This window comes from Phyllostomus hastatus, unplaced genomic scaffold, assembly GCF_019186645.2.
Source record: "Phyllostomus hastatus isolate PE091 unplaced genomic scaffold, TTU_PhHast_1.1 phas_scaffold_21, whole genome shotgun sequence".
Taxonomy (NCBI): domain Eukaryota; kingdom Metazoa; phylum Chordata; class Mammalia; order Chiroptera; family Phyllostomidae; genus Phyllostomus; species Phyllostomus hastatus.
The window spans coordinates 15,096,831-15,120,086 of NW_025334017.1; the positions used below are offsets into that span (position 1 = coordinate 15,096,831).

At 39.3% G+C, this 23,256-nt stretch overlaps 1 protein-coding gene across 2 annotated transcripts in view; it reads right to left on the minus strand.

Moving 5' to 3' along the window:
• Positions 1–3,871: 3,871 nt before the first annotated feature.
• TRPA1 (transient receptor potential cation channel subfamily A member 1) overlaps positions 3,872–23,256 on the minus strand; it is a 50,721-nt gene continuing 31,336 nt past the window's right edge. Inside the window, exons 17-28 of one of the 2 annotated variants that reach the window (XM_045861250.1) lie at positions 19,655–19,714; positions 19,025–19,117; positions 16,391–16,461; positions 15,663–15,825; positions 14,812–14,901; positions 13,192–13,361; positions 10,904–11,033; positions 10,315–10,497; positions 7,527–7,595; positions 6,961–7,074; positions 5,282–5,379; positions 3,872–4,730 (exon numbers count right to left, since the gene is read on the minus strand). In XM_045861250.1, coding sequence (XP_045717206.1) covers positions 4,532–4,730; positions 5,282–5,379; positions 6,961–7,074; positions 7,527–7,595; positions 10,315–10,497; positions 10,904–11,033; positions 13,192–13,361; positions 14,812–14,901; positions 15,663–15,825; positions 16,391–16,461; positions 19,025–19,117; positions 19,655–19,714 — 1,440 coding nt within the window. In that variant the 3' untranslated portion in view covers positions 3,872–4,531. The remainder of the gene's footprint in view (positions 4,731–5,281; positions 5,380–6,960; positions 7,075–7,526; positions 7,596–10,314; positions 10,498–10,903; positions 11,034–13,191; positions 13,362–14,811; positions 14,902–15,662; positions 15,826–16,390; positions 16,462–19,024; positions 19,118–19,654; positions 19,715–23,256) is intronic. The other variant, XM_045861251.1, reaches the window with a different exon arrangement.

The following is a 23,256-nucleotide window of genomic DNA, read 5'->3' on the forward strand; positions in this document are numbered from 1 at the left end:
GTATTTATTCTGTTTATATTTATTACAATTTTTAAAAGGAATTATCAAGTCTATATTTCTATGTTTCCAATGTCAGGTATGAAACAGTGTCTTTAACTTTGATTTGAATAGAATTGACTCCTTGCTGTGAAAAATGGGTGATTTAGTATGTTTATTATCCCATTCACCACTCACTGCTGTAAAACGCAAACAAAAAGTCCATGTAAAATGGACATTTTTGTAGCTGTCAGAGCTGTCATTGAGCTATACTGAAGGTATAATCTACAGTTACATAGCACTGGCTTGGTCTTTGAAATGTACACAGTGGAAATTTATGAATGGGTGGGTCATCTCCCCATAAACATGTGTGTCCTGCATCATGATCATTCACATCCATGCTAGTGTTCCTGGCCTTTTGGAACTTCTGTTGATTAGTGAGAATTCATAGGTGTCTCTTCTTTCAAAGTTTAGGCCCAGGCATGATCAGTTAAAAATAAGCTTAAAAGTTATCATAAAACAACAATCCAGTGCCCAACAAAATATTAGAAAAACATTCTTTCTATGTTTCAGCTTTGTGCTTTATGCTCTTGACTTATCTAGTGGAATTGTCATGTATGTCAAATGGTGCTCCTCATTATGGTGAAAAATGAAACAACAGGTGTTATCCCCCATTACCTATGTCCTGACATAGCCAAAATGTATATACAGAGGACCAGAAGGACTGAGTTCACCTTTTTCTAACTTGTTGGAAAAGTACAATGTAGACAGGCTAAATCCAGCTGGGAATTCTGTGGGTCACAAATGTCATTAGCAGTGCAGAACTGAGACCCTTGTCTAGAGCTGACTTTTTAGAATAGTTACATGGTAAGGCTAAGTTGATGTGTATTTTTGTTTGTCTCCTTAAGTCTTCCCCTTTTAGGGCTATGAAAGCTTAGTGACTAAGTAGTTGTTTTCTTTTCCTGTGATACATTTCTTCTCCAGTTGCAAAGCATCTGATACTTTTCTCAATCAAAAATCATAATTACATACATAAAAAACTCTGTATATTATCATAATAGCCAGAATTTGTAGTCCTAGTTTGCTGTTTACCCAACTGATTCATGTAACTAACATTGAACAGTCATTTCAAATAGTATGCACACTGCCTTGTGGACTTCAGTTCTGCAACTAATTAATGCTTTCTGATACTTTGTGTATACATACACAAAGTATTATTTTATTATTTTTATTGATTGATTTTTTTAGAAAGAGAAGAAGGGAAAGGGGGGGGAGAGAGAGAGAAATTGATCTGTTGTTCTACTTATTGAAGCATTCATTGGTTGGTTCTTGTACATGCCCTGATGGGAATCAAACCTACAACCTTGGTGTATTGGGATGATGTTCTAATCAACTGAGTTACCTGGGCAGGGCCTCTCAAAATATTTATTTAAAAGCAAATATTAACAATAAATGAAAACATTTAGATTTGTACTTATTTTTTCAATTGCCGTACTAAATGTTTTAATTAAAGTACTCATCTTGACTTTTTCCCACTTGTCCTTTTAAAGCAGAAAAGTACATGAATATTGGAAACATTTCACCCAGGCAGTTAAACTATGCCCAGCATGCAAGGCCCACTAGCTTTATAGCATGCTTTCCAACTTAAACAAACTTAAACCCTGAATGCAGAAGAATGACTTAGCAATTCAGCAACTTTCTCCTATTTTATTCTGTTTTCAAAGTGGGTTATATTAATTGTATTCCTACCTTGGGGAAAACTACAAGCAGCAATTCAGCTTTTCACAGACTCTTTTCTTAGCTAAAGATGGACTTCACATGCCAAGTCCATCATCGAAGCCCTCATGGTATTATATTAATAACAAGAAAAATTGCCACATTTTGATGATCCTAATTATACATGCTAGGACTTAAAATAGCAGTATCATACATGTCTCAAAATATTTTCCTAGAATTTAGCTTTTTCTCCTACTGTCTATTCTTCATACTTATAATATATTGAAACCACTTACAAAACTTAAAATTTTTTAAAATTTGATCTGTCTCATAGGTAGTACACTTTCTGTTATTCCACATTTTTGAAGTTCTGTGGACTACCAATTGCTCGTTTATGGAAATTTTCAAAATCCTTGATGTGCTTGGTCCTTTTCTTTCTGTGTCATTTACTAGTTTGGGCCAAATCCATTTCAAGGCAAGATGTAACAGCCGAGGAAGGGCAGCAGCCCCCAAAACCAGTGGGAGCAGCAGGAGAATGCAGTATTGGGAGTGAAAGGAGGAGAGGATTTCAGAGCTAAATGATGTGTCACTGAACAGTAAGCTGCTTGAGAAAAGGTAAGATTGCTTATTTACATTCAGTATCAGTATTCCCCACGACAGGTGGGGGGTCGTGTTTCACACCCTCTTGGTGGTAGAATGGAGACCTGTCTTGTGCAATGCCACCCAAAGTGCAAGGACTGTGAAGACAGTGAAAAGGTTATTTGCTGTCATGATTGTGACATCCCTGTTATTTCTCTTGGATTGTAAAGTTCCAGGCTTTCTGTTTTAAGGAAAACAAAGGACAAAGATTTTCCACGTAGCCAAGATTAAGGCACATACATACACCAATGACTCTAGGCCATGTCATATGCTCTGTTGGACCATGAGTGAAAAAATGTCTGGCTTTCTTCTAGTGCATATTGTCACTCTGCATTCTGTCCATTTGTGTGAGTGTGAGTGTGTTTGAAAATGTGTGTGACAGTGGGGGGTGGAAGCCACCAAGATGTCTGTCTCTGGGGAGATGAGTGCAGTGCGGGGGTTACACAGTGAGAGTAAACAGCAGTTGGGAGCTCTGTACGAGATGGACAGATGGCGTCACAGCTGCATCTCACAGACACAGTGTCCATTGTAAAGAGGTAAGAAAGAGAAGAGCCATAGTGTAAAAGCACTTATATAAAAAAACATACCCCCAACCACCCCGTTCAATATAACACAGGGGTACATACATGGCCAGAGATTCCTGAGAGTGGGTGTCTTCTGGAGGTCATGAGGGAATAACCATGAAAATTGAGGCAAGGGGGAAATGAAATAAATCAAGAGGAGCACCTTGAGTGAGGTGAATATAGAACACACCACTTTCCTCCCTGCCCTTATTCATGGATCACAGTTCCACCTGCCTCTTGTCTAAAATCAGATGCCAGTTGTTTTATGTAGTTTGCCCAATTTTGTAGTTGTATAATGGGGAGGTAAGTTAGTCTGAAGTCCATTATTTACCACAGCTGGAGAAAGAAATGTCTCTTATCTTTTAAAAATTATTTTAATAAGTTTTAAATTTTGGTTTTGTATTTCTTTTGCAGTATTTTATCATTTTTACACTTGGCTTATACATGGCAGACAAAGGTCATGGTCACAGAGAATGGTAAATATTCTTTTCAAATAATTTATAACTTATTTGTCATTTTCTATGGCCTGAATATTTGTGCCCCAAACCCCCCCCACAAATTCATGTGTTAAAATCCTAAACCCCAAAGATGATGGGACTAGGAGGTGGGGTCCTTGGGAGGTAATTAGATCATGAAGGCAGAACCCTCATAAGTGAGATTAATGCTCTTACAAAAGAGGTTCCAGAGGGACCCTTCTTTCTTTTCACCGTTCGAGAATAGAAGAAGTCTGCGACCCTGATGAGGCCCTCACCCGACCATGCGGACACCTCATATAGGACTTCTAGCCTCCAGCACAGTGAAAAATAAATTTCTGTGGTTTATTTGAGAGAGAGCTAGAGAGACCATGAATAGATCAATGAAGAGGCATGTGACTGGCACTGGGCATCAAAAGAAAAAGGGCATTTGTGATGGAGAAACTTCTGCAAATCTCAAAGAACTCAGTGCAATGAATGGCTCACACAACAGTCATGGGGTGACATACAGGTTTTCTATTTATTATGATCATTGGCAAACAAAAACCACAGAAACAACACATGCTACCTGTAGTAAAATTCAAGCATCGCATAAGGTCTGTTGATTTGAGCCTCAAGTCAGAGTGACATCAGGTGCAGAGGGGTGAGGCCACTCATTATGATCAGAATAGAGCACACAGGGTTCCATCTATGGGATCTTCCCACACAGAAAGCATGCCCAATGGGAGAACCCAATGTAATCCTTCACTGCTTAATGCATTACATATTATATAATTATTGAGCAGGACTCTAGTATTGACATTTGTATTCTAGCTCAACAGTTACATTTATTACTCCTTATCATCAAAAATGTGTGTTCCAGCAAATGACTTTCTACCTATTCAAATAATGAGAGGTAAAGTCCAACTTGGGCATATGAGCAAGGATATCTCCACTACAGAGTGATGGCAGAAAATGTGACTAAGGAAAAGATAGTTTACTTATACACAGGATACAGGAACTATGGTTTCACATGGAGAAAAATAGAATCAGCTTCGTGCTTTTTCCTTACTAATTTCCAAACTGGAACTCAGACCCTGTGTGTCCATCTGTATATATTTGTGTTTAAGACACAAGAAACGTGCACGCAGGAAGCCCTGCTGCATTAGGCAGCTACTGCTGAGGTCACGGCGTTTTGGTCCTTACTGCTCTCAGCACAGAATTCCATTTGCTATTCCTTTGTTCTAACTGCTCTTTTTTATACCTGTCTTGAAAAGAACTATGGTTATCTTCATCCTCTGTCTCTGAGATGATTTCCATCTTCTGAATGATGAGTTTAATAAGCTCGTGCTGTTTTTCCAGAAGAGAAGTCACGTCCTTCAGCCTAAAAGGACAGACGGGTTTCATGAATTTACTTTAGCTCTCCTGAGTACACGAAGGCCTTGATACTAGAAGCGTTCTGCATCAGATTACCTGTGCACAGGCTATACAGACTCATGGCATCAGAATCCTTCTAAGTTTAAGTGGTTTTCCTACAGTTATTACTGTTGGTTCATGGCTGGTTTATTTCTGTTCCCATTTTAAAGACTAAAACACTGTTGCACAGAAAGGTTAAGTGGCCTCAGCTCAGGTAGAGGAAGCCTAAAACCCTCCCACTGAGCCAGCTTCTCCAGGGATCCTCAAAATCTTTCAGAGTTTTGATGTACCAGTTGATATAGCTCAGGGGGATTTCAGCTTAAGATACTGACCAGTGAACAGCAGCAATAAGTTGTTGGGTCTAAAACCTCATGATTCTCAATCTACTAGCAACATCAGTGAGTTAAAGTGTGCCTTAATTCATTAGATAAACAAAAATACATAGCATAACCTTATACTATGCATCATTATTTAAGAGTTTTAAGTTTCTCAAATGCAGGTAAGAAGAAAAATACATACCGGTATTTCTGCTTCAATATTTCTACTTCTAAAGCTGTATCAGTATTTGGCATTTCTTGTCTTGCTTCATTAGTGCAAAAGACATACTGAAATATACACTATGGGATAAAAGATTAATAGTTACTCAAGTTAAACTCAATTCAGGAACCACTGCTTGAACATGCGCCATAACTCAGCTGCCGAACTGGGGTGGGCTGGCAGAGTCCCTGGGAGCCACGGCCCCCAAGGACCTCACACTCTGCTTGAGAGAAACAGGCACGCAAAGAGATATAATGGAATTACATACATTACAACAGAGGAAACTACAAGATGTACAGGTAATGCAGAAAGAGGAGTGAACTGGAGTGGAGGATTCTTTAGGAAAAGGTTTAAATGAATCATTTTTATGAGAAAATTTTCATGAACAATGCTTATCACAAATGGTGGCATTTCATCCAGTTTGAGTCCTCTCAAACCGTTCTGCACTGTTATTCAACAAAACTGAGTTTCACATGGGGAAATTTCTGAAATGCTATTTTAATGTATATTAAAAATGGGTCGTCTTTAAACCAGTAGTGGGCTGGAGACAGTCGAGGGCAGATGTGAAGTGACCAGGAAAGAGGTAATTCTAGGAGTCCAGGCAAGAGGAGACGGCCGCTTGCACAGGCCACCCAGGAAGTCAGACGGCCTACCCCTGTGATTGACTAGGCCTGAAGGGTCAGGAAAAGGGAGCAGAGATGTCAAGGCTGACATCTTGCACAGGCAAATGAATGGCATGGTCAGTGACTAACATAAGGAACTTGAGAGAAAGGTGGGCTTTTTCACCCCTTCCCCGTAGGGAATGTCGGGAGGGAGTGACACATGGGAGGAGTGAAAGTCATGAGCTTTCACCTGAGTTTGTTTTGAACATGCTGAATTTGAAGGACCTTTGAGACACCCCAGGGAAGAGGTCAAGTGCCCAGTTGGATATATAGGGGCCCAGAATGCAAAAGAGAGCTCTAGGCCAGAGAAATCAATTGCTGAGCTTCTGCATTAGGAAGTAATTGCAACCATGGATATGAGCAAAGTCAGGGAAATAGTGTAGAGTCTGAATAAAGCCTAAGCTTATACTTAGATGGACTTTATCATTTTATGACTCTACAATGGAAAATTAACCTACAAAGAATATTTGTAGAGATCAGAGGAAGCCCAGAGACAGTTAGGGTTAGTATCCAGTACTCTTAATATCGTCCCTTTTCCATTATAATGGAATGCCTTGCTTAATCTTTGTGTATTTTCTATATGTATATTCCATATGTGCTTGTGAATATGTACCTGTGTGTTCTATATATGCACATAGACACACATACCTACATATGTATGTGACATGTGATTATGAAACACAAAGCATATCTGCACTGTGAAAAGAATAATTAAGGGATATGGCTGGTCCACCCATCCAATGCTCTCACAGGGATGAGGCACATATTTAACACTGAAACTGGCTGAGCCACTTGGAAACAGAGACAAATGTCTCCCTCTGCACTGCTCATCATTTTATCATCCTGGCTCCATCCCACACTTTTTTTGAGAGCACAGTTATTTCCTTCCTACAGGCAGAGTGATTCAAAGCATGTAAAAGGGCACCCTTAGGGATCCACAATGAATGAAAGTTGAGCAGTGTCCCTCTGTCTAGATGGATGTTTGATACATGTACTTACTAATAGCCCTCTCCTGTATCTGGGTCTGTTGGGATACACGATGGTGGATTTCTGATCCACTTTGCGCAGGAACCAGAGTGGCAGCTTCTTCTCTAAGTTGGTATGAAGTTCCACCTAAAGCGCATTTTGGATTTAATGGGTAGAAATGCTTAATTAGCAACTGGAAATCATACTCTGAACAGACACAATTGTTAATACAGCCAATTGAAACTGACTTCACGTACAATCAACCGGGCTGGCCAGGTCTCCTTCACCCCTACCCTGCCCCTACCTTTCACCTCACCCACTGACAAGATGGGAGCGAGCTACCTGGTTGGTTGCCTGTTAACATGGAAAGAGACTCAGGAAATTTCTCAGTTTCTCTGCTGAGATTGCTGTAGGAAAATTTTTTTCATTTTTGTTTTCTGACTACCAGAGGTACACCAGAGAACACTCACACCAGGCACAGCATGGCTATTCCCTGTACTAAGAAGATGCCATTATTCAACAGCTTGTTCTCAGAACTCAGCTATTTTTACATGTGAACAGTCAGGATGGTGCTGATTTCAAACAAATACTATACTTACCTGCATAGCAATCCTCTTCAGAAGTGCATGCTTCTGGACCTCAGCAATGTCACCAACCGCCAGGCCAATCTGCAGCACAACACAGCACTGAATCACTACCAGTTTAATGGCTGATGTCACAGTGCCCTCGAGCTCTCCCTGGGCACTGTGGGAGTGGGTGTGACGTTTACTGGCAGTGCCCCTGAAACACGGCTTACACGCCTCACACGAAGCTGCACAACCGATATGACTTGGCAACAGTGACGGCCATGTTGGTGGGTCTGGTAATCTTAAGTGTTATCATGAAAAGTGAAGACATGCAAATTAATCTGAAATTCATTTTAATTTAAAGTAAAAGTATGTTCTTTATGGAGAGGACAGGTGCAATGTGATACCAGATGCAATGGGTAACAGCCATGCCACATGGTTGGAAGCTGCAGGTTAGCATCTAAAGTAGACAAGTGTGACTGGACAACATGGCAAAGTTAAAACAGTGAATTGAGGCAATGAAGGAATTTCTATGTTACATATGTTTGGCAGGAAAAGGTACATTTTAGGGGTGGGTGAGGCTCCAGTAAAACAACAGCCATTTAGAAAACCACGGTTAGAGAGAATTAGGTGAGGGGAAGGGGTCAGTTCAGTCCTCTTCAGTCCAAATTAAATTGCTTACATTCACTCTCTCACTGTTAGACACTCAGCACCTGTCTATGCTGAACCAGCCCTCACTTGCTGCGGCCTGAGAGCAAATGCCAGTCCCTGTTCTCATGGAGCTCAAAGTCAAGCAAACTCCTATGAGAGGGGCTCTGTCTGTCCAGGTCACCACTGTGTGCCCAGTGCTCAGAATAGTGCAGGGCACATAGTAGGCACACAAAATAGCTGCTGAATGAATGAACAGTGAAAGTATATCCCAGGGTGTGCAAATGAGCATTGAGGAACAAATATAGTCGGCAAGCAGGTTTTATTTGGCAGGATAATGTTTTTGTTTTTTAATTTGCAAATCCTGAGGTGGGCATTCTCTCTGGTTTAGATCAGGCCCCCTTAAAGCCAACTATCTTGTAACTGCACCTTCATACATCAAATGTACTTGCCCGGGCTCTGAAGACATCTGAGCTTGTGAGACATACGCTTATAGCTTGTGAGTCATCTAAGCTTGGGAGTGTCATTATAACTTATTCATATAAAATATAACCTTGTGAATCTCATTAAAATTTACTAATTTAAGTAATAAATTAATAATAAATATTAATAATATACTATTAATATTTAATTGTAGCTAACATTTATTAAATGCATATCATCATGTCTTAAATGCTTTGTGTTAGCTCATTGCATCTTTTTATTATTATCTTTCTCTGATTTGTACAAGATCTGGATAGGATCCAGAGCACAACTACCCTTGCATGCTATGCTCATGGGTTTAGACTGGGCTGAAGCTTTAGAAGAGTCATAGAAAAAAAGTTAAAAGAGCCACTGACAGGCTCAGTTTTTCATTATCAAAACATCACCGTGGTGATGATTTGCAGGAAGGATTAGACAGAGAAATGAGATGAGATGGAGAAATTCTTCAGTACCCTGCAGCAATATGGATGAGGAACCATGAGGCTGCAAGCTAGTAGGGAGTGGCTATGAGAGGGAAACATCGGGAAAAAAACTGAGGAAAACGGGGGTGGGTGGATGGAGACTATTTTCCAGTGATCTGAGACAGTTTGAGGGAAGGAGAACATTGTCAGTCTGCACTCTGTTGGGTTTGATCTTGCTCTGGGACATGCAGGTAGGGAAGCTTAGTGGATGTTGGACATGTGGATCTTGGGTATGGCACTGACCTATGCTATTGCTCAGCCAAATTCTCCTCCTGATAATGATCTTCCAAAACATAAGTGATTCTAAGAGAAGAAGGTGGGCTTTGTGTCATTCTCTATTATTCTTAGTGCCATCTTTTATTTTTCTAGGTCACCAAAATGAAACTCTGGAGTTGTGTCAAGTAAATGAATCAAAACATTAAGTAGTCTGTATTATTTTTTCTTCCTGGAAACTGCCTAGCACAGTCCCTGGTGCATAGTCAGACTCATAAAAAGTGTGTGGAATATGTGCATATTTGAATCAATGAATAAGGGAAAAATATGCCCTGTAATGCCAGCTAGGACTCCCCGTGGACCTGGGGTATATTCCTGCCTGTGCCAGCCAGCATGCTGGTAGCTGAACAGGTTATCTGTGGAAGGGCACGGTCGTGTCTGCTGGGGGTGGTCAGCCTTGGAGTGCTTTAGAGGGGGCACCTGAAAGCTGCAGATGCCCTCCCCACTTAAATCTCTGGTTCAAGTGCAATTCAAGAGATGAGTTCCTCTTCCTGCATACCATGAAGGTCTCTGCTTAACATTTGGCTTCCCCTCCTACCCCCCAATAATTCCAAAGCCCATCATTCATTTTCATTCCTTCCTCTGCCTTGTAGTTCTTCATAGCATTTACCACCCCCAAGCCATCATGCTGCATATTTCTTTGTTCACTACTTAACTTCATGACAAATTTATAATTATGTAGAGACTGAGTATTAATCTGCCTTGCTCACTACTGTTGGCTAGCACTTGGGTCAGTGAAGGGCATTTAGCACATTCTTGATAAGTATTTGCCAAATGAATGCATTTTTGCATCTCCTGGGCCCCATCCTGTGCCTGGCACACTCCAGGCACATTGAAAGAATGAATTTCATAGGTGTCCCATTTTTCCTTCATGGAGGGAGGTTAAGGAGGCTAATAAAAATTATTATTGAGCCCCAAATGATCAACAAACAGGAAATACAGGATAAATTACTTACAAGTAAATTCATGAGGATAATTGGGACAAATATTGCAAAGGTAATAAGTTGTATAAAGGAGAGAAGTGGATATGCCAATTCATTTCTCAAATATGGTTCTAGAAAGGCATCACGATAATTAATGTCTCCTAGCATCATGCAGAAGGTCTGGACTATAGAAAGCAATGGGGAGCTGAAAGCATCCTGAGGAAAGATAGGGAAAACAAAATGCAAAATTCATTAATGAAAAAAAATATCTCCTGGAGAGTAAAATGATAAAATCATATTTAAAATATTTTAGTCATAGGACTATAGCTACTAAAATACAATGATAAAAACTACTAAAAATTGGTAGTGAAGTCATCAAAATGATCTTTTCTGCACATAAAACATATCATCATGCATTACACATAAACTTTTGACAATGGAAAAAGTCATTTAATAAGACTATACTTTTTCCTACAATGAAAATCACTTGAATATTAAATATACCAGATAAACTGAAAGTATCCAAATATTGTTGTATTATTGCTGTTATACATCACTAAGATTTAAATATAAATGCATACTCCTAATACTTCTAGCAACAAAAGGAATCACAGCTCCTCACCTGTATGTTCAGGAGGACGTAAAAGCTGAGTCCAAAGGCCAGAAAAAGGAACACAGACATGACTGCGGACCTCAGCAAAGTCTTCATGATTACCTCCAACATGACAATGAAAATGCCACAGTGTTCAAATCTAGGAAAAGTTGAACATTACAATATTTATTCACTTTTCTGGTCCAGCGTATTTCATCTGGTGTCAGTATTTATCACACACTGAGCACTAGTTTTCCCAAGTGAGATAACTGAGGCCAGCCACTTCCAAAAAGAAGACATGAGGATTCATGAGGGGTCAAGCTGTCTTATTTTCAAGCTGTTCATTCAACCTGCTTTGTTTCTCCTTGTTTCCCCCTCCTGACCTTTTGGCCAAAGTAGGAGAGAGAAATCACAGCTCCCCAGTACCACAGACAGTGCCACCAGATGGGGAGGGGATGAGAGAGATGAGTTGTATGGTGTGTCTGTGGGGAGTGATGGGATGTGTCTCTGCACCTGAAGGCACCTGCCACTGGGCACAGCCACGTGCTTCACATTCACCCTCCTTACAGCTCCCTGAGCTCTTCTGTGTCACCCCTGTCCACCTATGCTGTAAAGTATTGGGTAGATGATGGGAGTCATCTGGCCACTAGCTTGTGCTTTCCCTTTGGCAAAGGTACCCTGTTACAAGGGGAGTCACAAGATTTTACAGGTGAAAGGGACTCCAGAGGCCTTAGAAACCAAGTTCCCAGAGACATCCAGTAACTTGCTAAGGTCACTGATAATGACAAAACCAAGAGAATGGCACCACCTGGACTTCTTGCCTTCCAGGCCATTGTTCTTCCCACCAGATCGTGTCTTTTCTGGGGGGTGGGAGGGGACAGGGTTCAACCCCAGGGTTGGAAAGATTTTGGTAAAATGCTGACATGTGACTTATGAGCTGAGATCTTGGGCAAGTTACTAAATCATTGCCTCAGCTTCTTCTTTTGTAGACTGTGAGTGATAACACTTACCCCTTGTTATTATTAGGATTATGTGAAATGATATATTTAACCCAACATTAGCAATTGTGAGAGGCAGGGGAGATTAGCCCTTCTTTCCCCTCTGGAATTAGATTCTTTGGGTTTGCTTTTTCCCTTCTATCAGTATTCCTCCCCATACCTACCACTTCATTTTGATTGTGTTAATCTAAAGTGAATAATTACCAGATAATACTAGGCAAAACAAGAATAGCCAATACTTTTATACCCATTGACTCCCACAGATGTGTCTATACCAGTGGTTCTTGATTCAAGGTGATTTTGCCACCTAGAGGATAGTTGACAATATCTGGAAACATTTTGTTGTTGTTACAAATGGGAGGGGATGGTAGCTACTAGTATGTAGAGGGTAGAAGCCAGGGATGCTGCTAAACATTCTACAGTGCACAGCACAGAGCCCTACAACAAAGAATTATCTGGTCCCAAATTTCAGTAGTGCCATGTTTGAGAGAAGCCTGGTCTACACTCTGAACTCCATACCTCCCTCCCCTTTTCCTTAATAGTATATAAAAGATAATCTTCAGCCCTGGCTGGCATGGCTCAGTGGATTGAGTGTCAGACTGTGAAGCAAAGGGTTGCTGGTTCCACTCCAAGTAAGGGGACATGCCTGGGTTAAGCGCCAGTCCCCAGTAGGGGGCACGTGAGAGGCAACCATACATTGATGTTTCTCTCCCTCTCTTTCTCCTTCCCTTCCCCTCTCTCTAAAAAAATTTTTAAAAAATGTTTTAATCGCAGGTTCGATTCCCAGTCAGGATACATTCCTGGGTTGCAGGCCATGACTCCCAGCAACCGCACATTGATGTTTCTCTCTCTCTCTATCTCCCTCCCTTCCCTCTCTGAAAATAAATAAATAAAAATCTTAAAAAAATACTTAACCTAATAAATGAATTTGGAAAAATTATAAAAAAAAATGTTTTAAAAAATAATATCAAAAGGAGAACTATTGTAAGCCCCATAAATGCATAATTAGCTTATTCCTTATCCAGTTTTTATAGACTGTGAAGATATCTTTTTTAAAAAATAAAGATTGTATTTATTTATTTTTATAGAGGGGAAGGGAGGGAGAAAGAGAGGGCTAGAAACATCGATGTGTGGTTGTCTCTCACACGCCCCCTACTGGGAACCTGGCCCCTAACCCAGACATGTGCCCTGACTGGGAATTGAACCAGCAACTCTTTGGATCACAGGCCGGCACTCAATCCACTGAGTCATACCAGCCAGAGCCTTCTTTTGATATTAAACATGCCTAAAAGATATAGAAATCATTCAAGCTGGTTTTACCTCTGAAGATACAATAAGAAGGTCATCCAATAACAGTAAATAGCAATTGCTCCACATTGCCACTGCACATGAGCTGGTATACCAACGAACAAGGGCAACACAAAAATGATGCTTGTTGTGTAGATAATCCACTCAACTCCATTGTTAGGGTCCAAGAAGTAATTCCTTTTCTGGTGTTGAAAAGAATGAAGAATTACCACATGTAGAGATCAAGACCTAGCATCTTACGGATGGTTATGTATTGTAGATAGCCAGTCACAATAGTTTTACATTTTTTGAGCATTGTAGCTGGGGAGGTTAGGACCAAGAAGCCAGCTCCTGCCACCCTGGACTGAACTCAGAGTCTTGGGTCCCTGTCATTGTTGAAGGTGGCCCAGCCTCTTGTGTTGACCTGGCACTTAGGGAGTCTGATGCCTAAGGAAATTCTACAAAGTTCTGGGTTTTCCCCATAGAATCCACTCCATTTTGAGGAAAACTTGGGGGGTAGGAGGAGGCTGGAGGTTGGTTTAGTAATTCCTTTCTGCTTATATGTGGAAATACAGGATATAAAGCAGCTAAGGCTGCTTCAAAGGAAGTTTGAGACCTGTGCTAAGAATCAATTACCATAATGATTTGGTATATTTTCTATTCTTAAAAATGTCATGCAGAGTAAATCATTTAAATGGCAATAAGGAAATGTGGAGACCAAATCTGTAATTCTAGTGTTTAAAAAGTGAAATTGATGAAATACTAAATAATATGCCCTAAATCATTTAATGTACAATGGAACAATACAGTCTAACTCTCAGAATTGTGACAATTTACTGAAACTATATATATAAGTACTTGCAATGTATATTATAAAACATGCAATGTGCTAGTATCGTCAGGCAAATACCCATGTGCTTATATCATATAATGAGGTTAATTTTCACAGAAAATAAGATATTGTGTAAAAAGTATATAACTTTTAAAAGCTAACATGCATAAAAAATATACCCCCAAAATGAATAATAAAAGTCTTAGAAATAAAAGATTGATGCCATTCATCAACAAAACAAGGACCTGCAGATAATTTCCATACCTCTTGCATCTGATCTGAACTTGGTTCATCCATTTTTAAAAGTAGAGTAGAAAGTGAAAATTATGCTACCAAGTTCCCAATTTTTATTATAACTTGAAATTTTATACAATAAAGAAAAAGATTCCTTTTAGGAAAAGAAAGTCAAAGAAAAACACATTTGAGATGAAGTCTTGGCCCAAATAAGTCTTTATAAACGGTTATATTCAAAATGATCAAATTCAAAATATGTTAGCAAAATATTACACTAATATCACAGAAAACACAGAAAAGTCTTCATAAGTTTACTTGTGGCCGACTGGCCCACACGGACTTGTGAATCTGGGACACCACTGCTTCGGGGGTGTCACCGGGGCACCATCCAGTGCAGGGAGAGTATATCTGAAACCGTGTGATTTCTGCGTTTGGAAAAGTTTATGCCTGGTGTTTCCAATCTGCTCATTTGTCAAGGTATGTGATTTTATTCTGACATACAGTGTTTCAATAAATATTTAGCAATTAACTTATGTCCCACATATTAAAATATTTACAACTTTAGAGATGTGAAATGCATTGTTTACCTGTTGGAAAATTTGGACCACTTCTTTGCAATATCCAAATAAACTTGATAAAAAAACTAAAATCATACAAACTTTTATAGAATATGAATTCTGAAACAAAAATCATGTAAGAAAGCACATATAAGGAGATACATTAAAACAACATTTCTTAATTTCTACTATTAAGTATTTACTTTGTTTTTCTTTTGCTTCATTTTATGTACTATCTATGTTTGCTTTAAGCAGAAGATTACTGTAATGCCAATATAAAGATGACACATACTCATTTCATAATGCCCTAATAGAAAGAGGTTCAAAAATTGCCAACTGAATTCTGAAGGAATATGAATCTGAAGACTCATGTAAAAATTATTTTGCTCTGGTAAAATACACGTAATATAAAATTTATCATTTTAAGGGTTTTACATTTTTTACGTACACTTACATTTTAAAACGTGCAACTCTGTGGCATTAAGAACATTCCCAGTGTCGGACATCATCAGTTCACCCGAATGGAGAACCTGCACCCACCGAGGACCACTCCCCTCCCTCCCCAGTCCCTGGCAGCCGCAGAGCTGCTCTCTTGCACAGCAGTTTTCAAGTTCTATACTTCAGCATTCAAGCTAAGATCTCATTCATGTCAATTCGTTTAACTTAATTTACAAACTTATTTACTAACCTATGTGATTATATTCCTTCTCTCCACAAAGGATTCTAGGAGAAACTGCTACCACATGTGAATTCTATAGGCTGTTTATAATAATAATAAAAGTCCTGATATTTCAGCCTTATTATGGGATCAGTATTCCTAAGGTAAAAAGCATATTTTTAATAATCTTTTACTTTAAAAAGTTGAAGTATGTAATTAATACCTTGGTATCTAATATTTCTAAATGATCACTGGTTTCATTGATGATTCCAGTTGAGTTGAAAGCCAGACCTGGCTTGATATTGACAATGAGAAAGGTCATAGGCAGGAGACCAAGGCAGTAAGATCCCAGGTTCAAAATATGGGCTCTAAACCCATAAGCCAACCTACAAATAAATAAGTAAATGATAATTGAGAAGTTACAACAAAAAAATATTTCCTCAAGGTACCTGTGGAAAAGTAGTTAGGATCTCTCTCAAAAATCTATTGGGTAAATGCACTGAACTTTTGAACCAAGAAGATCTTTGAATTCACCTTTTTCATTTCCAAAAAATTAAGCTTAACTCCCCAGTACACCATGACTTAAAAATCCCTCATCAATTAAAGAAAGAACAGAGACATTAGCTCACATCCTCCAACTCCAAGGTCATCGCTCTTCCCAGGAACAGCCTCCCCCTTCACTCATGCCCGCTACACTGCAGGGCCCCAAATGCCTCTCCTTGCAGCGATTTGCCCCCACCCCAAAATATGGTATTTAATATCAAAAATAACCAATCTCATCATTTTAATATCAAAATATGCATACTTTCAACACATTTCATTTTTCAAAGTGTAAAACATTAAAATAATAAAATCAAAAACTCGAAGATTCTATTAAAACAAAGTCATTTAGAAGACTTTCAATGCATTTAATGGAAATATCATTAAAAAGAAATATTACCTAATGCTTACCATTTCATAAGTAAATACTCCTTACACACAGGATGGTTGAGAAGCTCTATGCGGTTATGTTGTACCATCATCTAAGAAATAAATGATCAGTAAAAACAAAATTATTAAGCTAGCAAGTATAAACAAAGCTTTTTGTTTGCTGGTTTTATCATTTTATTTGATATTATAAAAACAACAGCTGTTTATTTCAGAAAATTTGAAAAAACAAACATTATACCAAGAATGTATATTTTTAAATCACAAGCTCGAGAGAAACATTTTATAGAGATGCAAGTATTTAATTCACTCTGTCTCTTTCAATTTCTCACTTGTTGAGCTAGCATAAGCTTTCCGATCTAACACAAATCACAACCGGAAAGGGCATTAAAGAGAAACAAGTGAGAGCTACACCCTTGGTCTTTGCTTGAAGAAACTCAAAGCTTATCTTTCTAGAAGGATTTATAATAGTAGTTAAATTAGCCTGTATTTTATAAGTTTTCATGAGTTATTGGAAGCTACTAGTATCTATTTCAAAATTAATTTTAAAATTTATTAAATTCAAATTAATTTGAGATTCCATTTAATTAATTTCAAAATTAATTAAAATTTGTTGCATTTTTCCATTACTCAAAACTAGCATTTTTATTCAATAAATACATAGGGGGAGTGATATTGGCCAGGATGCCCCAGACTCTCCTTCACCCACTGGAACTGGAGAGATGAGCTTAACAACAACACACGGACCAACTGCCTTTGTGAGAAATCCAGAAAACTAGGTGAAAGGTTCACCTGCACCACAGGTGAGCCCTCAGCCTAAGGCAGTAGGAAAATTCACAGCATTTACTTGCTATAGTCCCTCCCCCAGCACAGAACAGTGAGCTTGAGAGGGAGAAAACTCAACCCCTTGGCTTCACTGAGGAGGGGAAGAGAGCAGTGGAACACCCGTTCAATGTTCTAACTTTTCGGGGGCTGCCGAGGGTCTGTCTTCTGTCTTGCCTGAGTCTGAATGCCGACAGATCCATCTAGACTTCCAGACTTCTGTGCACAGTAATCTCCTATAGCAGACCAGCTGTCCCTCCAGGAGACCCTCAGCTGTCCTGGAACTACAGCAAGGGTTGCTGTGTTATTAAGGCACTACATACTCATGTGCTTACGTGCTGCCCCCTGAGTGTGGTGTTTTTATTCAGGTGAGCCTGTTTCACATAAATGATGCTGAGTCTGTATTATTCAGTCTATTTCTTTTTAAAAGCTGCAAATATTTTATTTCCTCCTATTCTAGTGGTGGAGACATTAACTCTTTCTGATGATAAAGTATTGCCTGTTCTTTCCATTACAATGGGGGAAAACCCCACACATAGACCAAAATTCTCTAAGTATAACTGTAGTTAGTTACCTTTGGGTGCTGCTATTGAGTCTGAACTATTAAGAGATGCAGAACATAATCTAGTTCGGCAGAAATAAAATGCTTTGCAGAGTCATTGCCATCACCAGCCCTGTGGGCGTAACATCCATATGACTGCTTCCTTCACATTCCAAGGGCTCAGTAAGCCTTCCAGACTTTCACTTTAGGTGATGGTGGACACCATGGTCTGTACCAAAGTCTTTCAGGTAGAGAAATGAATTCATTTAAGTTGAATGAACATTCTGAATTGGTCTAGACCAGTGCTATCCAGTGAAACTTTCTGCAGTAACAGAAATGTTCAATCTCTCTGATATCGAATAGGCAAGCCACAGACTGCATTAGTTTCTGAGGGCCAGAACAGTGGCTACGGCAAATGAACAAATGAGTTTTTCTTTATCTAATTTTAATGTTAGTAGTCACATGTGGCTCATGTTTACCATATTAGCACAGATCTCGGTCCTGGACTGCAATTTACAGATCCAACCCTCAAATATGTTTTATTTTGCTTTCTCGCGATTTTATTTGTTGCTAATATTTACACAAGCCTGGGTTGCCCTTCCCACATGGCAACACTTTGTTGATACAATAGCCATTGTCCTTTTACACCAGGAGCTCATCACACAGCTGTTACCTGCTTCCTCTGCAGTTACTCTGAGACCCCTGGTTGAGACTGAAGTAAACGTTGCATGGCTTCTATTGCCCTATCTGCTAGAAATGTACAAGCACCCTTTGGAATTGGTTTGGAGCAAGTTTCTTAGGAAATTTGGGTCCATACTGAGAATTTAAGGCCTGCTCTCAGGTTGTGTTTATTCTTCCCGAAGGTTCTAAAAGCTTCTGAAAGTTCGTTTACTGTGGAGACCAGTGGCCAGATGAACTTGGAAGCTATGATTGTAAATGTTGAGCCCTGCATTTTCCTCTGGTTTACACTGGAGCAAACTCTTAAATATGTAGTTTGTCTGTATTGAGATGAACAGCCTGTGTTATCCATGGTTTATTGGAGTCTGGGTTGGGATAGGTTTAGCATGAGCATTACAACTAAAGCGATCAAGAGTATGGAACTTTAAAAAGACCAAATTGTAGCAATTGTAGAAAATGACTGCCTTCTTTACTAAAAAAATAAAGGGTTGGGCCACATGGCAGATAGACATAAAACTATAAATCTAGAATTCTCTCGAGTCCCCTTCCCAAACTATGGTATCAAACAGTACAGAGCTAGGGTAGAATCCACCTGGACACGCACACACTAGACTTACATTGAGGGCTGTGAGAGGCTCATATGTGACATCCTGTGCGTTTTTTTTCGTGAATTCTAGTGGACACTGAAGATATTTGAAATTATACTCGATCTGTAGAAGATATAATTTAAAAAAATTATAATCTAGTATAGACCCCAAAACTGTTCTTGACAAATCACATACACAAGCCTACAATTCTACTGAAAACGAAGTGATTCAAATAAAGTTGAGTCATTTCATCTGAACAAAAGAAAATTAAGTTATTATTGTATATTAGTTTCAAAAATAAATATTCTAATAAAACAAAAAATAGATATTCTAGAAAGCTGATATTCAATTGATTTTTAACTCACAGTCATGGGAAAAGATGAATTCTTAAAGAATCACTTAGACATTTTAGAGTCAATACTAGCAAGAAAATGTAAGTCTAGAAGCAACCTTAAATAACGCTATTAGAAACTTAAAATATTGGGGGGAAACTGAAGATCTAAAGGGGAAATTGTCTTATAAGTAAGTAATGTAGCAAAATGACAAATGAAAACAGTAATTACCACCTTTTGAGATTATGAAACTCTACTAACACTTTTAATATTCTTTAAAGAGGTATAATAATATAGACTTCAAATGATTATGGTAAAATAGGCTTACATGGTAGTTTCGGCAGGACTTGTCTTCCATGGAGGGTGTCATGCAGCAATCTAAAAGTTCCTTTGAGAAGAAAAATGGCTAAGCTATTGGGCAGGAGAATAGGTAAGAGATAGGATTTGATCCCATTTCTAAAAGAACACCCAGACATTCCCTTCCCTTCCTCTGCTTCTTGTGCCTCCAAGGTAAACTGTAATCCACGTCATTCAGAAACAAAGACAGTGACCAGAGGGGAGAGGGGAGGGGATTGTAGGGGAAAAGGGTGACGGGTTTGCAGGAACAACTATAAAGGACACATGGACAATAGCAAGGCAGGGTGGGAACAGGGGAAGGAGATGGGGAGGGCTGGGTTGGTGGGGAGGGGTGGGGGGAAAAGGCAGAAAACTGTGCTTGAACAACAATAAAAATGTTAAAAAAAATAGATTTGCAATTACTTTGTTAAAAAATAATAAAATAAAATGTAGCATCTCTCACAGCACACCTCAGAAATGCAAGGGATTCTGAAAAACATCATGAGCTTGAGAAAAAGGTGCATTTACTGAAATTTGAGTAAGAAATATTTCACTAGTTCTGCCTAAGATTTGATGTCTTTCTGGGACTGTAGAGAATATATAGATTATTAAAGATTTCTTTACTTAGCATCTTTTAATGATAATTTATTGTCCCTAATCAGCTCTCAGCTGAGCCCTGGGTCTTTCTTCGGCGGAGGTCTCATCTGCATTGCCTGAGCCTGAGGTTCTGTGTTTGCTCCTGTGCCTCGCTTGCTGAGCAGTAGTGACCAAGTCTTCTTGCAGAGGAGCATAGACAGGATAGTGGGGGACAGCTGTTACAAGCAGAAATACTGCAGGCTTTCCAGATGCTTCACAAAGAGAGAAAAGACTTAAGGGGTTATCAGAGCCTCCCTTAGGTTGTATGGGAACAAATATTTTTGTGGGGCTCCTGTCTGCATAAATGATTTGCAGCACCCCAATCTGTGTGTTGGTGCTTTCCTCGTGGCCCAAATTCACATCCCGAGAAAGAAATACACCTAGTCAGGTGCCCTCCTGGACTCGGATTTAGACACAAAGCCCCAGATGACCTCATCGGTATGTCGCCCAGACCTCCTGAGGCATCTGGCCAACCCTTCCTGAAAGACTCAAGGGTGAAGAGTTGGACAACTCCCTGAAGGGGAGAACCAGGGAGCCAGGCCCCACTGGCTGGTCTCGATACCAGAGGGCCTTAAGAAATAGCAAGGAAGTCTCTGTTGGTGATGAGGTAGTGACACTAGGGGTCATAATAGCCATCACGAAAATAAAGCCACAACTCATCCGTAGTGCTAAGCAAGCCAGAACCAGAGAGGCAGGTCTGGCTGTTAAGGTTGAGAGCTCTGATAGGCACAGTGAAGGATGGGCTGGGAGGGGCAGGGCATGGGCAAGGGCTTCTGCCAGTCACTCAAATGTATGGAGTAAGGCCAAACTACGAAATCTTTAAGTTACCCTATTTTAAAAAGATTTCACAATACTTAAATACAAAGTCATTACAGAAAACTAGAAAGTATATAATAGCATAAAGGAGAGAAGAAAAACCAGCCATGATCCCCACACCTGTGATAATTCTTGTTGATATTTTGGTATATTTTTTCAATTCTTTTCTATGTTTTGTATATGTAAACATTTCTAACACTTTTTTATTATTATTAATAATGCTGCAGGAAACACCTTTGTATATAAATCTGTCTGTCCCTCTAATAATTCATCAGGACAGATTCCAACAACTGGACTTGCTGAGTAAGAAAGTCTGACATCATTGTCTTTTTTTATTCTTGAATTATTATTTATTAATTATTGTATTACTTTCCATAAGAACTATAAACCAAGTTTTTTTACTTTTTTATTGTATGTTTTTCATGATCATTTATCCCCCTTTTCAATCCTGAATATTTATATGCCCTTTGATGAAATTTGTGCACCTAAAATGCTCATCTATGAACTGGACCTGCTCTGATATTCATTAGATGTTATAAAGAAAAACAGCACATGCAGTACTTAGCACATACTAAGTGCTTATTGAATAAATAAAAACCATTAATAGCACTAATAACCATATAAGCAGTATAAGAATAACAGGATGGGTAATATTGGATAAGCACTATCCTACATACGTTATATAGTTTACCTCTACCTTTTGTGACACTTTGCCAGATCAGTGTCAGCACCGCTGCTTTAACAAAAACAGAAAATGGGGCTCAGAGAGGTGAAATGACTCGCCTAAATCGAGAGGCAGAGCCAGGACTGAATGAATCCCAGGGCTGCCAGGCTCCAAATCTGTCTCACTGCCTCCTCCAGTATTTGAATATATTTTTCCCTGTGAATTACATTCAAAGTCATTCCTCTTCTCTGAATTATTCCCTGTCTGTCCCAGTCTTTAAATCTCAGCTTTGCCAGGAGGTCTTGTATCTGCATCCTTTAACACTCACGGGCTCAGCATCTGTAGATGTTTCTCTCGCTGTGGATGCCCGGTTAGGTGCTGGGCTCTCTCCAGCACAGCCACACTTTCTGAGGTCCACAGAGGCCAGGCAAGCAGTGTGACTGGGCGAACAACGCCAGCCTTCAGAGCTTTCCCATCATCCTCTAGATGCTGGCTGTCCTTGTGCCTGCTATTATCTTCACAGTTTGGGGTTTTTTATTTATTTTACTTTTTAAATTAATTTTTAATTGCTTTTATTAGGGTTAAATTGGTTATAAAATTATATAGGTTTCAAATGTATGACTCTATAACACATTGTATTGTCTGTTCACCACCCAAAGTCAAGTCTCTTTCCATTACCATTTATTACCCTCCTTTCCCCTTTGCTACTTGCTCCCCACCCTCCTTTTCCTCTGGTAATCACCATACTGTTGTCTGTGTCTATAGTTGTTTTTTTTTTTTTTTGCTTCATCCCTTCACCTATGTGACCCATTCCCCCAACGCCTTCACCTCTGACAGCTATCAGTTTGTTCTCTGTATCTATGAGTCTGTTTCTATTCTGTTTGTTTATTTTGTTTTAGATTCCACATATGAGTGAAATTATATGGTATTTGTCTTTCTCTGATTGGCTTATTTCACTTAGCATAATACCCTCTAGCTCTTCCCATGCTGTTGAAAAAAGTGAGATTTCCTTTTTTTTTTTTTACTCTTCACAGTTTGGATAAAAGCATATTTAGAGAAGTATCACTCTACTACAAGGAAATCAACTGCACAAGAATGACAATACCTGGCAACTAACACTGGCATGAGAGCTGAATATACAAGAGGAGGAGGTAGGGGGTGAGAGATGGGAGGTGCTGGCCCCATGGAAAGGAAGCAGCTGCTACTCACTCACCCAGCGATTCCTGCCTTGTGAACACTAGACCCAGTCACTAGATCTGATTTTTACAGGAATCCAGATATCTAGATCCTTATGGGAGCCCCCTCATTTTAAATGTAAACAACAAATGCAAATTTGAAACAACAACATGCATTCCGTTAAAAAACATATCTAGAGAAATTGTTCAGCCAGCAACCACAATTAGTAGTCTCTGCTCTAGACTTGGATTATTTGAATAAAGAACCCTGTTGCCCATATTCTCTGTATTCCACACAACAAC